Source organism: Prunus avium, chromosome 8 (assembly GCF_965620075.1).
Source record: "Prunus avium chromosome 8, drPruAviu1.hap1.1, whole genome shotgun sequence".
In the NCBI taxonomy this organism is placed as follows: domain Eukaryota; kingdom Viridiplantae; phylum Streptophyta; class Magnoliopsida; order Rosales; family Rosaceae; genus Prunus; species Prunus avium.
In genome coordinates this window covers 39,163,989-39,179,859 of record NC_142291.1, presented here as the reverse complement: position 1 = coordinate 39,179,859, position 15,871 = coordinate 39,163,989, and the positions used below count along the sequence as shown (strand labels likewise).

Here is a 15,871-nt window from a genome sequence, read left to right as displayed (position 1 = left end):
CTTCCTTAAATGCAAAGGCCCATTAATTCTCTGCTGCATACATCCATCAATACATCCACGTAAAAAAGCGACTATTTTTTTTTGGTTAAAAAATATGTTATGTTGTCAAACTGTGAATTTAGACTATAGTTTAATTATAAATAAATTGATAACATGTCATCGACCTGAAAAAATAAAAACAAAATAACATGTCAGACACGAATCGAAGAATGATGTGTACTTACTGTGTAGAGAAATAAAATAGTAAGCATGGAAAAGACAAGAGAGTTAGACAAACAAATGTTGACAAAAATGGAATCCGCATTCTCCTCTGGAGGATGAAGAATAATAAATGAGGGATATAAATATAAGAATAGTGGGTGAGTTGGGATTTGTTTATGTCTTTAGGGGGGTGAGCTAGACTTATTTTAGCGTGTGTGGGTCTCTAGCTGGATATGAATCTGATGCATGGGATTCTTGGCAGCTCTTATTTTCTCAGCAAAAATGACAGCTCTTATTTTATCTCTTGTTGCCCCACGTACGTAACCCTCAGCACGAGATCATCATCATTTTTTGGGCTCTTGGAAGATTGAGATCGGAATATTTTAGTGGCTGTCCTAGTCTCATAACGGAATAAGAAAGAGTGAGGCCCATAATCTGGAGAGAGAGAGAGAGAGAGAGAGAGAGAGAGAGAGAGAGAGAGAGAGAGAGAGAGAGGTGCAATATGGAATATTAAAGATGTTTGATGGAGATGGAAAGCAGGATTAATTTGATTCTAAGCAGAGAGGTCAACTGGCTTCCTGGATTTCAAGACCTACCAGTCTAGCACGAGGTTTTGATCAAACTTTTCAGATTTTTTTGGTCTGTCAGATCAAATCAAACAAGTCTATATACATATTTATTCTTCAAATATGATGCTGAAGATGTAGAGCTGCAATTTTGGGTAGGTAGCATTATATATATATATATATATGAGAATGGCCAATCATTTGCCCAGTTGTGACCAGATAGAGCTTTCAATTAATGGTGTGTGGCTGCTGTTTTTTCCTACTTTAATTTAAATTTATGGATAGATATATAGCAGAAAGCATGGATATATAATTCTCACATGGGCATTGGCCCAAAGATCTAGATATTTACGACAGAAATAATAATGACCCAGAAAATTCCTTTATGCAGAAGCCTACCTCATGCCTACAAGGGCCGTGCAGCTTTATTAGGGTGAACTTGTGCATTGCTTTCAAATGGCACAGCAGGTTAAGAAGCAGGTGGTTTCTGAGCGTTGGTTGGTTTTGCTTCTTCTTCTTCTAACCATAAAAATGAAAATAAAATTTTGAGGCTTTGAAATATATGTGTGCATGATATGTGTGTGAGAGTGCAAAGCACCATCAAGAAGAAGAGTTTCATATCGGGATATGGCATAATTAAACAAAAAAGAAGAAAAGAATCGTCGACAGCAGGGTTCGAACCTGCGCGGGCGAAGCCCAACAGATTTCAAGTCTGTCTCCTTAACCACTCGGACATATCGACTTCTTGTTAATTTTGTTTGGCTAGTTCACTTATAATTGAATTACTTATTTTTGGAATTGAAGAGCACTCACTCTATCAGTATTCAGTCCAGTCCAACAAGATATGAAATACAGCAGCATTAGGAGATAAAAATTCTTACTTAAATGAGTATGAATACTCTAACCATTATTTCTTTTTTAAGAAAAGAAAATTCCAGGTTGAAAAGAACCAGAATAAAAGGAATATTGCAGAAGGCATATTTCATATTTATAAAAAGCTCAGACTACACTTTACAAGGCAACTATGACTCCACAAACTCTTCTGTGTCTATTTCTTTTTGGGGGTGAACCACCTCTATGACCTGTATGACTCAGAAAATAAAAGAAAACAAAATCCACCACAGTAGGAACAAATTTAACTAAAGTTTCCTCCATTGATCCATTCAAATGATTGCTCTCATTATCCAGTCACTATTCTCACTAGAATGTTTACACACTATGGATGAGCATACTGCACATTGATCCTTCGTTGAATTGGAGTCCTACAAGAAGGACAGTCCTCCATTCCTTGTTTCTTATGAAGCTCATTGCATTTTGCACAAACAACCTGATGCGCACACGGAAGGAAAACCACTGACATCTCCTCAGATAGGCACATCACACACTCGCGGTCCTGTCTCAAACTTCCAGTCCCAAAATAGTCCTCGGAATTCATTACCCTCTTGATGCTGGTAAAATTTTGGGTTCCCTTTGTTGCCATCACAGTTTTTCTGTCTGACAGGCAACCTCCAAAGCTTCCAGCAGCTCCCCTTCTTAGTGCTGCAATTCTTGAAGAGTCAGACTTCAATTGAAATTCAGATAACTTGCTCTCAAGTTCTTTGATGTCTTCCATATACTTCTGCATATCATTTTCTGCCTTCTGTTTGATCCTGTCCTCCTCCACTTTTGCCAAAGCTTCACGCTGTTCTCTTTCATTTCTTATGGAGTTAGCATGTGCAAGTAGTTTCTCATTTTCTGTGTTCTCCCATTTCCATCTAGCCTGTAAAATTTATCATCATTAGTAAGAAATAACAACCAGCACATCACTGGGCCATAAATTTACACCAGCAAAAACTTGAATAGTACCAACTAGTATCACATGTGTGTTGTCTGTCTATTAAATTTTTGGTTTTTAAGGTCATAACTAAACCATCCCCAACCCCATCACCCCTTATCGCTTGAGCCAAAGCTCAAGTGGAAATTTTTTGTATACAATCGTGTGAACAATTCATGGAAAAAGAAGATTCCTTATTATGCTCAGTGAGAACAATTGTTGACTTAGTAGGATCCCATCACAAGCAAACATTTTGTTTAAAAACAAGGCCACGACCCTTTCCATGGACTTAAGACTTGTTCACCAGTATCCCACAAGCGATCCAACTTGACTTGTTTCTGAAAGGTAACTTTTACATCCACGTTGAAGAAGCATACCTCGATTTGATGATGGACACTTTTTGCCTTGCCTAGATCCTGTTGAAGTGAAGCCACCTTCTTCTTTTCTGTTTCAAGCTCCTCCTGCAATGAGCTTATCTCCCCCTCCCATGCCTGGGCCCTTTTCAGTGATCTCTGCTCTTGGTCTAATGCATCCAGGTGACGTCTTGCTTTCTCCAAAGCTATTTTTTTGGCAGCAAGCAACTTCTTTTTCAGAGTGGAATTCTCCACCTCAAGCCTACAGATATTAGACTTAGCTCTCTCAACCTGGCCAGTTGCATTGTTCAAGGCATGTTCCAACTCAGACAGCCTCTTCATGGTGTTCTCCTCCAACATTAGTTTCTCCTTCTTAAATTGCTCTGCTTCTTCCTTCTCTTGCCTCAGTGTTTTAAGTTCAGGCCGTTCCTTACTAAGCCTACGAGAAACCTGCATAACCTTCTCATTGGCCCACTTAGTCCAGCCTTGTATCTCATTCTGCAGCTCCTCCAGCCTAGGAACTAGCTTCAAAATCAGCTCATCCTTCTCATCTTGTGGTACATACTTTCCTAGAGACTTATCATATGGAATGCCAGCACAGTAATCAAGAATCTTGGGGGATTCGGAGGTGCAAACTGGGGTCTTAGGTCCAGATATCTCTTCCAACCCAGATTTCTGGGAAAACTTGGTATCTGCAGAAGGCAAGGAAGATATGGTACCTTTTTCAGGTACTGTTGATGAGCAACCTGTTGCAGGTGAAGCAGATGGACTACTGGTTGAAGCATGATGCCTTCCATCTGATGAAGGGATGGTGGCTCCACCTTGAGTACTTGACTTTGAGGAACCAACTGTTGTACGTGCTCCAGGAAGTTCAGACGGAGGCTTCATCCTCTTCTCCACAAAGAAACCACCAACTGTGACTTTCCCCGACTTGAAGCCTCCTTTGGACCCATAAGCCCTGTAATTTCTCTCCATATGGAAGGACTTCCTCCGAAGTGCTGCTAATTCTTTCTTGGTGCGCCATTTTCGAACAGCTCCTGACTTTTCTTCAGAGGTACATGTTTGAGATTTGTTTTGCATATATTCCTCAGTGAAGCCTAAGCATTTTTCAAGACTATCAAGCATAGATGACAAACTGTCTTTCTCAGGGGTTAGCCCTCCAGGCGCATGAGAATGTTTAGAGTTGGGCACGTTAGGGAAACTTCCAAATTTGAGTCCGTCAGTCGAATTGTTTTGAGGAGCTCTCTCTTGAGCATGGGAGAGTGGAGGCGTTGAGGAATTTGCTTGGTTGGGATTGGGATTTGGATGGATGGTTTCAAAGCTAGTTGTCTCTGATCTTAATTGGGTAGAGGAAGAATCAGAGGAGCTCTCTCTTGAGGATTCTTCAAAACCAATAGCACTTAATGGATCTCCTTCCGATGTACAGGCTTGCAAAATGTTTAAGTCACAGATCAACAGCCACCACATTGCTTCCGCAACTGATAAGGATGGCCTCACCTCCCTAAGCACACTGATCATTTCTAGCATTGTGTACTCCACCAGGTGCTGTAAATTACCAAACTCATTATCTCTTGAAGCATCAAAACCCTTCCCTTTGTTAAGAAATTCCAGAGTATCATTAACAATATTTGATAGAGGGTCTTTACCGCCAATGTAAAGGCCGCCTCTTGAAACAGCCTTTTCAGCAACCTCCTCACTGTACCCACATTCAGCAACCTGCTTAATTGCACTCTGTAAAATTGCTTGCAAATAAGACAGCAACAGTTCTTCAAGCTGACACACAATGGGGTCATCCCAATCTGTACATTCAAAGGCTCCCACTTCCACTTCTTCTTTGGGCTGAACCAACCCAGCATCCACTGACACATTGTCACTCAATTTTGGACACATTTCTGGAGATAATTCGCTCTGCGGGAATACAGTTAGGGGAGAACCGTGGTCAGTTGTATTCTCCAGAGAAGGGTCAGCTAATTTTCTCTTGTTCTTACTTCCTTTTCCTAAGGATTCCCCTTGGTTGCTAGCAGTACCACTATTGACCATTTTTTTCATACTACGAACAACAAGAACTAACTTCAAAATATCACCAGTCGACTCTAAATCAGTAAACCCTATACACAAAAACAAATAAAAATAAAAAAATAAAAAAATAAAAAAATAAAAAACGTGAGAATTTTACAGAAATGATCGAACAAACATTGTCAAAAGGGAAACCATATTCTCAAACATTTCACAGATACTCAATGAAAACAAAAAAATTGTGACTTATCAAGGAAAATAATCATAAACAACAAGATAGGCATTCGTCATTCTTCAAATGAAATTAACAAGAAATACTAGAAAATTTCATACCTGAGCTACTAAGAGACGAGGGCAAATAGGCACAATAAGCACTCTCCTGTTAAAAAAGCACTTAAATTGTTCAAAAGCAGACACGCCCATGTATGAAAGTTGGAGAACAAACAGATTATAAGCGCACCCAGACCCAGTTAGCTAAAACCAGCAAATAGCCAATAACGCATGCAGCCACACAAGTCCAACTTTTCAAATACCAAGACATCACCGACAAACCATTGCTTCAAAAACATCAGAAAGTTGATGCCCATTTCACAAAACCACCAAAAGTTGATCCTGGTGGTTACAAAATCTTAAATAGATAGAGCCAAAAATAAGAACGAACCCAAATGAAGAAAAAGATTAAATTTTTTCTTATACCCACAATCAAATAGAGACGTACCAGGCGAAAGCTGAGGTTTCTGTGAAGCCAAAATAAAAGCTTCGACGTAACGTTAATGGCGAGGAGAAAGTTAAGGGGCAATGACTCCCATTCTGCTACGAGAGAGCAATGCGTGAAGCTTCTTCAGTGCCTGCTGCTGTGTTTGCGCCTCACTGGCTCACTCTTGGGTTTTGGGGATGGTTTTACATACACAGAAGCCACATAGCCAAATAAAAACTGGTTCTGCTTTGCACTTGGCCTCTTGGCCCAATTTGGCTTTATATGGACAACTTATACAAAGATTAGTTACCTTGAACCATTTTCCCTCCTACCTATTTAATTTAATTCAACTTCAATTGTTGAGATGCAATAATCTCAACCATTCAATCAATATCCACACTTGAATTCACTTTAATGGATGGCTTGGATTTGCACACTAATTGTAGTAATAGTAGAGGACTTTGAAACATTTAATTTCATCATTAGGTACATGCAACTGACCCAATTTAGGGCTAAATAGGGTGAGTAGTTATAGTGCATTGTTGAGTGATAAAAGGTAGGTATAGGAGTTTTGGTAGTTTAATAAATAAAATGGATTTATAATCCATTTTGCACTTGTATAATGAGTTTTGGTATCGATATCGGTTGATAAAAGTGTACATTTTATTGATGACTATTTATGTCACACCCATTTAGTTCAATCAATTATCAAAATCTAACATAGATTAGTATGATCTTATCCTTCGTAGCAATGTATAAAACACCTACACCCAAATTATTTTATTTTATATTTTAGTACAAGTGATTGTCTAGGCTAAAAGGGATGGGAATTTCTCACACACACACACACACACAACTATGATGTTGTGGGGATTCAAACTTGATACTTCTAATATGTAAATCAAGACTATTTTTCACTGGACTACCCCGTTCCACCACACCCAAATTTAAGCACATAGATGAGAGTGATTTTATCCCCTATAGCAATTCACACAAAGACAAATTTAGAAAGTGCAAAGGTGAGTTCCTTTTGCTGATTTTCATATCCATATAAGTCCATATGTTGGAATTAAATTGCATTAATTACCCATAAAAAAGAACAAAAGGCAATAACTGAATAATTAAGGGAATCCAACTCCTAGATAAAATAGGAAACTGATTATTTTGTTGGTTTATGGAGTGTTTGTAGACTTATTTTATTTATTTAGAGTGCTGTTATTTCCACCCCTTTGTCTTATTTTCCCACCCACACCTTATCTTTTCACTCACCATATAAATTTGAAAAAACACAATCCTATTTTCCCACCCACCATTATTCCTAAAATACCCTTTAAATTAATTCAAACAATTTAAAAAATCAAAAATCAAAAAGAAAAAGAACCATCAACCACCGCTCCACCACCCCTCCCTCTTCCTCTCTGTTTATCTTCTTCTTCTTCTTCTTCTCTCTCTCTCTCTCTCTCTCTCTAGAAAACAAGGAATATATAAGTTGATTGTGAATCTATTATTTTTTCAATTTTTTTATTCTTTTAATTTTGAGGAAGATGGAGACGACCCATATGAAAAGATTGAAGGATTGAGATTAAGATTACATTGTTGATGTTAAGGAAGAAAAGGGCAAATTTTGAAAACGAACAATAGATGTTAAATAAGATTGTTCTTTGTACATGAAAGAGAGATGAAGGAAGGAATATAAACAAAGAGGGAGGCGGCAACGGCGGCCATGAAGGGGAATTGCCATAAGTTGATGAATGATGAGTTCATCGCATTGCTTCCTTGATGTTGCAGTTGTGCAGGTTTGCATATGCGATTGTTTTCTCCTATCTTGCAAGTTTCCTAAGCGTGCTTTTTTTTTTCTTTTCCCTTTTTAAAAAAACTAATATATTGTGTTGTGAAAGAAAATTAATTAACTTTATATGAATTTTTTAAGAGATTTTCTATTTAAACTCCACACTTCTCTTTGTTCACCCCAATACTTCAATTATTAAGCTGTAAGTTTTATTATTGTGTAAAAAGACAAAAAAGGTCATCCAACTTAATAATTAACCCTAGTACATCTATACACACACACCCCAACTTCCTGTTTACTCTCTCTCTCTCTCTCTCTCTCTCTCTCTCTCTCTCTCAAGTTCTCAACTCAACAATACCTAAGTGTTGGAATTCCAGTTACAATTCTTGGAGAGAGGTAAAGTTGTTCTTTTTCTCTAGAAAGTATTAAATTTCGGGTTTGGGGTTCCATTTGTTTGTGTTTTTTTTTTCTGCTGGGAACAAAGAAATTTGTGGGGTTTAAATAGAAAATCTCTTTTTTTTTTCTTTTTTTTTCAATTTGGGGTGTATTTAAGGGTAGTTTGGGAAGATAGTGGGGTTTTCTTAGAAATTGTAAAAATTTAAATTAAAAGATGGGGTGAACTTAGAACATGAGGTAAACTAAGAGAAGTGCGGGGTTTTAATAGAAAATCTCTTTTTTAAATATGTTTTTTCAAGTCCTTAGAAGCAATTTTATAAAGGGATAAATTATCTTTAAAATTTTGAAAATAAAGTGGGTGGGAAAATAAGACAAGTGGATGGAAATAGCAGCACTCTTTATTTATCTATATATATAAAGCAAAAGGCAGAGAATGGTGAAACATTCAAAATACCAGAAAATGCCCTTAATTAATGCAAATATTAAGAATTGAAATGATAAATTAAATGAGGATAATATGGTAAATTCACACTTTTTCATATTAAAAAATTTTAAAATTAAAAGAAAAATCAGATAATGGATTCTCTTTTTATGGAACACAACTACCCATTATATTTTTTAATTCTAAAAAAAAAAAAAAATTTATAAAAAAAGTCTCTTGCAGGCGCGAAAGCGCATGCGGAGAGGCTAGTAATCAGAATTGTAAAACATCCAACATTGTTGGTATACCGTTTAATGTTTATACAAATTTGTGGAGAAATATTTGTATAATATTTATTTGTTGCTTGTTTTTTTTTTCGGTTACAATATTTATTTGTTGCTTGTTGCTTATTAGTGATTGCTTTAGGAATTTCATAATGGAAAATTCATTTAATGTTTTATTTTTCGAGGCCCAAACCTAATCAAAATAATATATCTGAATAGGGCATTTGGTTTTATTAGTGTTATAAGCCGAGGCCCAATTGAAAAGCCCATCTCTCCTTCTGTTTTTCTCATCAACACGAGCCGTCTTCCCCTCCCCACGACCTCTCATCTTCTTCAATCCTCATCTCGCCACTCCAAAATCTGAGCCACCATCATCATCTTGTCCCTGACCTTCGAGATTTCAAAATGGCTTTTTTGTTCTGGGTCTGATCCGCCCAGGTAGCCTAGTCTCCGCCTAGGCCGATTTTTCGAACACTGCCTGATCATCAGAAACCTCCGCAGAAAATAGTTTATTCTTATAGCTTCCTGATGCTAATTCCTTGCCTAATCTCCTTGAAAAACTTCCTCATAGGAAATCATGCCGCCCCACCCGAAACCCAATCTATTTCATTCAGTTTCTGCTAGTGCCAACCAAGTAGGCAATTCTCTCAAGAAAAAACCATGCGTTCATGGCAGAACCAGTTACAGTGAGTGAGCAATAACTTGCCAATGTCATCAGAGGGAAGCCCTACAACAACATACTAAAATGATGAATTCCCTATCCTCCATAAAAGATTATTCCAAACTGGATGCTTATTATATTACACCCAAGGGGAAAAAAGTGAGAACCCGAAATGAGATAGCAGCATTTTAAAAAGAAAATCCTATATACGAAGGCATATCCGCTTCAGATTTCGACTTTGCAAGCCCAAAGGTTATATGGAAGACACTATCCCTGAGATTGTCGGTAAAAAGGGTTCTGGTAGCAGGTACAAAAAAATGAGACCTCTGAAGGATGAGGAGGAGACGGGCAGTGTATGAGTAGTGTATGTTGAAAAATCACCGGTGAAAATTTTGTTGGGAGGTTTTGCCTTGTGTGGAAATGATGTCTGTTTAAGATTTCAATACAAACATCTCTCTTTCTCTCACTCTCTCTTCTGAAACCAAGAGCCCAATTGAAAGCCCATCTCTCCTTCTGTTTTTCTCATCAACACGAGCCGAGGCCCAAAACGAGGTGTAGAGACGAGGCATTTTTAGTCTGTTATGTGAGGCGTAAGCCTTAAAACAGTGAGGCGTAAGTCTTTTAAATATTAATTTAACTAGCCTCTCCGCACATGCTTCTGCGCCTGTAAGAGGCTTTTTTTTTTTTTAAATTAAAATTTATTTTAGAATTAAAAAAGATAATGGGTAGTTGTGTTCCATAAAAACAGGCCATTATCTGATTTTTCTTTTAATTTTAATTTTTAAATATGAAAAAGTATGAATTTACCATATTATCATCATTTAATTAATAATTTTAATTCTTAATATTTGCATTAACCAAGGACATTTTTTGGTATTTTGAATGTTTCACCATTCTCTGCCTTTTGCTTTATATATATAGATTTAATTAAAATATATATATAAATAATACAATATAGATAAATTGTACTACTAATTCTTATTGAGCCAAAATATTCTATCAAATACTAATTGTCATTCAAGCGTAATAATCAATCCCAAAACATAAAATACTTATTCAACATCAAAAGAAAGACTCAATTCATGCATCCCACTTCTCATCACGAAACATCTAATGCTATGATATTTGGCATTTATGTGTGGACTTAAGTGTTATTTTTAGTGAGTTTTATGGATATTGTGTTGTTTGGAAAAAAATATATATTATATATATGAATCTAGTACAAAGAGAATTGCATACCGAAGGAGAGAGGGAGGATTCAACTTAAAATTGATGCAGATTATCGCACTAGGGATATACATAGGTCCATTAAATATTTTGTTAAATTATTGATATGGTACATGTGTGGAGTCTAGAGCCACATGGTTTTAAATATAATATAATATAAATATTTTAAAACTTAAAATTCATTATAAAAAAAAAATTAAAAGCAACTTAAATTGTTTATATATGTTTAGATATCTTTCATGCTTTATTCTGAGAGAGAGAGAACATGAAAATATCTTTCATGCTCTGTTCAGAGAGAGAGAGAAATATATATATATATATATATATATATAAATATTTAAGTTTCTTTTTTTTTTTTTTTTTTGGTAAAAGGGGGGCTAAAAGCCCAAAACAAACAAACTACAAACCAAAAGAGCGGGGCCTTACAGCACCCCTAGCATCAGCAGCAAGAATATTTTCCAGGAAAACTGGAACCTCATCGTAGACATGAAGACCAGGTTCAAGATTGTGACTTCTGGTAGCCAAGGCATCAGCAGCTACGTTTTGTTCACGGTATATATGTTTAAAAGCACAACACCAGGAATCATGGATCTTCATTTTGCAGCAGGAAATGACGCTGTAAAGAGGGTGAGTTAGAGCTGTAGGAGAGGAAAGAAGAGTTACAGCAGCACTAGAGTCGCATTCAATCTCCACATCACGGTAACCAGCGTCCCAAGCCAATCTAAGCCCCCAAAAGAGACCCCATAGCTCAGCCTCAATGATGGTACAAGCACCCAGATTTACAGAAAAGCCTTGTATCCAAGCACCAGAGGCATCACGCAAAAGACCTCCAGCACCACCAGAACCAGTAGCATTGTTCCTACTTCCATCAGTGTTAATTTTGTAAACACCAGGTCTGGGTGTTTTCCAATGAAGTTGAACCACAAAGTGCTCCTGGGTGCCAATAAAAGGATTACAAGCACTGTACCAATCCAAAGCATATTGGTAAACCATGTGTAGAGGCTCAGAAGGCATAATAAAGCCTTGCTCAAAAATCAGCTTGCACCTCCATTTCCAGATAAACCATAAATAAATTGAAAATACTAGGAACCAAGGAAGGCCATGGTGAGTAGGCTTTTTTGATTGAAGATTCAGAGCGAGCCAATCATCAAACTCCATAGAGTGATGACTAGAAGTGGGACCGCCACCACCAAATCTATTCCAGAGGGATTGAGTAACTTGACAGTCTTGAAATAAGTGTTCAACCGACTCCGCAGACTGAGTACATCTTGGACAAACATCGACATGAGTGAACCCTCTTTTTTGCCGTTGAGCATTGGTAAGGATCTTTTTATGGCAAAGGGTCCAGAGGAAAGTTTTCACCTTAGGGGGGATGTGCAAATTCCAGAGGAAATGCCATTTCCATTTGTGGTTGATTTCTTCCCCAAATGAGGAGCTGTAGGCACTTTTGACAGAGAACGATCCATTAGAAGTAAATTGCCAAATTCGCTTGTCAGCTCCACTACCATTAAAACCAGCATGAATACCAGTAATCAGCTTAACAATATTTTCAGGAAGGCAGTCCAATAAGCACGTGGTATCCCAAATCCCATCATCCAAATAGTCACTAACCTTGGATTGTAAAATTTCCTCAGAGAGATCAATGGTAGCAAATTGTTGCAGAGTGCCACAACTGAGCCAAGTGTCAGTCCAGAACAAAACATTATCCCCAGACCCAATCCTCCATCTAATACCGTTGGCAAGAACTGTGGAGCCATATAACACACCCCGCCAGACACTAGAGGAACAATTATGAGGTATGTTATTGGTATCAAGGATTCCCCCATGTTTTAGATATTTAGCACTAAAAACTTGGCCCCACAATCCCTGCTCCTGTTGAAGAAGGCGCCAACCAGTTTTAGCAAGCAAGGCTTGGTTCATACAAGCAGCTTTTTTAATACCCAAACCACCAAAATATTTTGGTTTACACACTGTCTCCCACTTGACCAAATGCGCCTTAGTTGTCTCCGAAGTGTGACCCCACAAGAAATTTCTGTTAATCTGATCCAACTTATTGCAAACAGAAATGGGCAGGGGGGCTGTTTGCATAGTGTAAAGAGGGATCGCAACAATAACAGATTGAAGAAGAGTAATTCGACCAGCCATAGAGAGAGTCTTGCTCTTCCAAGAAGAAAGTCTCTTCTGCACTTTATCAATGATCTCTTGGTACGTACTTTTAGTGACTCTAGAATGGATGAGAGGCACACCAAGGTATTTTCCAAGGCAAGCAGTGAGAGGGGAACCACTGATGGCAGCAATATCATTGGCCAAATCAGCATTAGTGTTAGGGGAAACACAAATGGAAGACTTTTCAAAGCTAACCTTTTGACCTGAAAGATTACAAAATTCATCAAGGCAATGCTTCATCAAGGACGCTTGGGTAGTAGAAGCTTCTCCAAAAAGGATCAGGTCATCAGCAAAAAAAAGATGAGATATGAAAGGACCACCCTGACAAATTTGAACAGATTTCCAGACATTGTCATTAATCTTTTGCTGAATAATATGGGAAATCTTTTCCATGCAAAGCACAAAAATATAAGGAGAGAGAGGGTCTCCTTGCCTGATGCCACACTGAGGGTAGAAAGCAGAGGTAATCTCACCATTCAAAATGGCCTGATACTTGACTGAAGTGATACAGTGCATTAGGAGCTCCAGGATTCTACCCCTAATCCCAATTTCCCAAAGCACATTTCTGATGAAGCCCCAGTTAAGACGATCGTAGGCCTTAGACAGATCAATCTTCCAAGCAATTAACCCTTTTTTACCTTTGGAATTCTTGTACTTGTGAAGCATTTCTTGGGCGACAATGATATTATCTGTAATTTGTCTCCCCGGAACAAAACTGACTTGATTGGGGCTGATAAGATTAGGCATGCAGGGGCGAAGCCTAGCAACCAGAATCTTCGAAATCACTTTGTAGATGGTGTTACACAGACTAATAGGCCTAAGTTGAGTCATGTAGACAGGGGTATCAACTTTAGGAATCAGAGCAATGAGGGTTTCATTGAGATGCTCAGGGAGAGTTGCAGTCTGGAAGCAATTTCTCACGAGAGAAATGATGTCAGTAGAACAGAGATCCCAAAACTTCTGATAAAAAATAGCTGGAAAACCATCAGGCCCTGGTGTTTTTAGACCACCAATGGAAAATAAACTTTGGTTAATTTCCTCAACAGAAACAGCATTGCTTAAGCCATCCAAAACTGCCTCCCCAAGACTAGGAAACAACTGAGGGGTAAGATTATAGTCACCAATAGTTCCAGAGTTAGAAAAAAGTTCAACAAAATAGTTTACCACAACCTGTTTCATACTCTGCATACTTGTCACCCAGTCACCAAAGTCATTTTTTAAACCTTCCAGCTTGTTTTTCCTTCTTCTAATAATAGTTGAGAGATGAAAGAAGTGGGTATTTCTGTCACCTTCCTTGAGCCAAGTGTTCCTGGATTTTTGCATCCAAAACAGCTCTTCTTGATCAAGAAGAAGATTGTACTCACTAGAGAGCTCGGTTTCCAGATGACTAAGGAAGGGGTTTGGGGCACAGCATAACTTTTTTTGAATTCCAGCAAGTCTCGTTAATAATCTTCTCTTCCTTTGGAAGATACAACCAAAAACCTGCTTGTTCCAGTAGGTAAGAGGAGAGACAAGGTTGATAGTTTTCTGAAACGCATGACCAGTGCACGAGGTCCAAGAGTCCCTGATGAACGTAGCAAAGTCCGGATAGGATAACCACATAGCTTGGAAGCGGAAAGGAATACAGTCTCTATTGAGGGAGTGATTAGAATCCAAGCGAATCATGATGGGGCAGTGATCAGAATTAATTCTGGGCAAGTGGGAAAGGAGGGCTTCAGGAAAGAGAAGGCGCCAAGCAATATTACTGAGCCCTCTGTCAAGCCTTTTCCAAATAATGCCCTCAGCATTTCGCTTGTTGCACCAAGTGAACTTCGCACCGGAGAAACCAAGGTCAATAAGTTGATTACGATCAATCCAACTAATAAAGCTTGGCCCCCCAGGATCAAAATTGCCACCACATTTCTCATTGGCACAACAAGTATCATTAAAGTCTCCCATAACTAGCCAAGGCAGATCAGAAGCTTTAGCAAGACCATCAAAATAGGTCCATAATGAATCTCTAATCCCAGAGTTAGGGTTAGCATAGACCACAGTCAAGAGCCACCATTTATTTCTACCATGAACAAGAGCAGTAATAGATTGGCTTGAGTGGGCAATGACTTGAAGAGAGACATAACATTCATTCCAGAGCAGCCAAACACCTCCAGAAAACCCAGTGGCATCAACGATATGGTAATGGGAAAAACCCAAAGTCTTGGCGACATTGAGAGCTCTGGAGCCGCTAATTCTAGGCTCAAGCACAGCAAAAACATCAATGGCATGGGCCTGTTTTAAGTTTCTTTTAATTTATATATTTTTTTTATGGATTTTAAGTTTTAAAAATATTTAAAATATATTATATTATATTTAAAGCCACATGACTCTATACCATTGGATGTGTAGGCTTTACACGTAACACATCATCAATTTAACAGAAAATTTGATGGAAACTAATGGTAGAGACCATTTTGATGTGTGGAGTTTAACCTTAGGGACCATAGTGTCACAAAAAAACGTTAGGTATGAAAGATAATAATTTTGAAAACTTCAGGGACCATTTGTGATATACATATAGGTCAGCCCCATAAAAATAGAGTTAGATATAGGTTTGTAGGGGCTTTCTCTATTGCGAACTGCAAGTGTGTGGAGTGGATGCGGACTTCTATTTGTCACCGTTGGATTCCTTGTACGCTGTAGATTTAAAACATCATTGAGAACATCTATTTCTATCAGACCTTTTCAATCTTTTGGTAAGAGCCAAAATTTCCCGCTTAATCCTCTAATATACTAACCTCTGTTTCTTTCTTCCACCACAACACCTTCTCTTCCCTGTGCTATCATCCCTGGCAATATCACAGCTGCTCCTCCGGGTTATAATATTTTTATTTCTTCTTTTCAACACCTTCTCTTCAGTGTGCTCTCATCCCTAGCAATATCACAACTGCTCCTCCAGGTTAGAATATTTTTATTTCTTCTTTTTTTTTTTTTTCTTTATGATATATGGATATTTTCCATTTTGCTTATACAAAGTTTTCTGATTTTCTTATGGTATGGGATTGTTTACTAAAAATATTTGGGTTTTGTTGGAAATGATGAAGGTTGGAATCGGAAAAACAGACAGCATTGATGTATGGGTTATATCATATATGTATTTGGCTACTAATTGGTCTTTGTTTTTTATATGCACTTACGAGTTTGGCTTTTGGTTTAAGCATTGCTACAGTATTCTTTGCTATTGTTTACCAATGTCCCATTGTCCAATATTTTTGTTATTTTTTGCTTTAATAGATGAAACTTTAGAG

The 15,871-nt window shown here is 37.8% G+C and overlaps 1 protein-coding gene and 1 non-coding gene across 7 annotated transcripts; both read right to left on the bottom strand.

The window, feature by feature from the left end:
- Positions 1-1,427: 1,427 nt before the first annotated feature.
- Positions 1,428-1,509, bottom strand: TRNAS-UGA (transfer RNA serine (anticodon UGA)). Its single transcript has one exon. It is a non-coding gene; the product is annotated as a tRNA-Ser (tRNA).
- Positions 1,510-1,733: 224 nt separating this feature from the next.
- On the bottom strand, positions 1,734-5,895 carry LOC110746771 (putative E3 ubiquitin-protein ligase RF298). 6 transcript variants are annotated; one of them, XM_088246274.1, is made up of 4 exons: positions 5,668-5,895; positions 5,283-5,577; positions 2,958-5,041; positions 1,734-2,526 (listed from the first exon to the last, which is right to left on the bottom strand). In XM_088246274.1, the coding sequence occupies exons 3-4, from the start codon at positions 4,980-4,982 to the stop codon at positions 1,984-1,986; spliced, it is 2,568 nt and encodes an 855-aa protein (XP_088102400.1). In that variant the 5' UTR covers positions 4,983-5,041; positions 5,283-5,577; positions 5,668-5,895; the 3' UTR covers positions 1,734-1,983. The 6 variants fall into 6 exon arrangements, with proteins under 6 accessions (XP_088102400.1, XP_088102401.1, XP_088102403.1 ...); XM_088246275.1 differs by having other exon boundaries at positions 5,283-5,561; XM_088246277.1 differs by having other exon boundaries at positions 5,283-5,470.
- Positions 5,896-15,871: the final 9,976 nt, after the last annotated feature.

Excerpts from the sequence above, each read along its gene's own strand:
- LOC110746771 (XM_088246274.1), bottom strand. The coding sequence starts at position 4,982 with ATGAAAAAAATGGTCAATAGTGGTACTGCTAGCAACCAAGGGGAATCC. Across the intron at positions 2,527-2,957 it reads GTGTCCATCATCAAATCGAG|GCTAGATGGAAATGGGAGAA; the intron begins GTATGCTTCTTC and ends TAAATTTTACAG.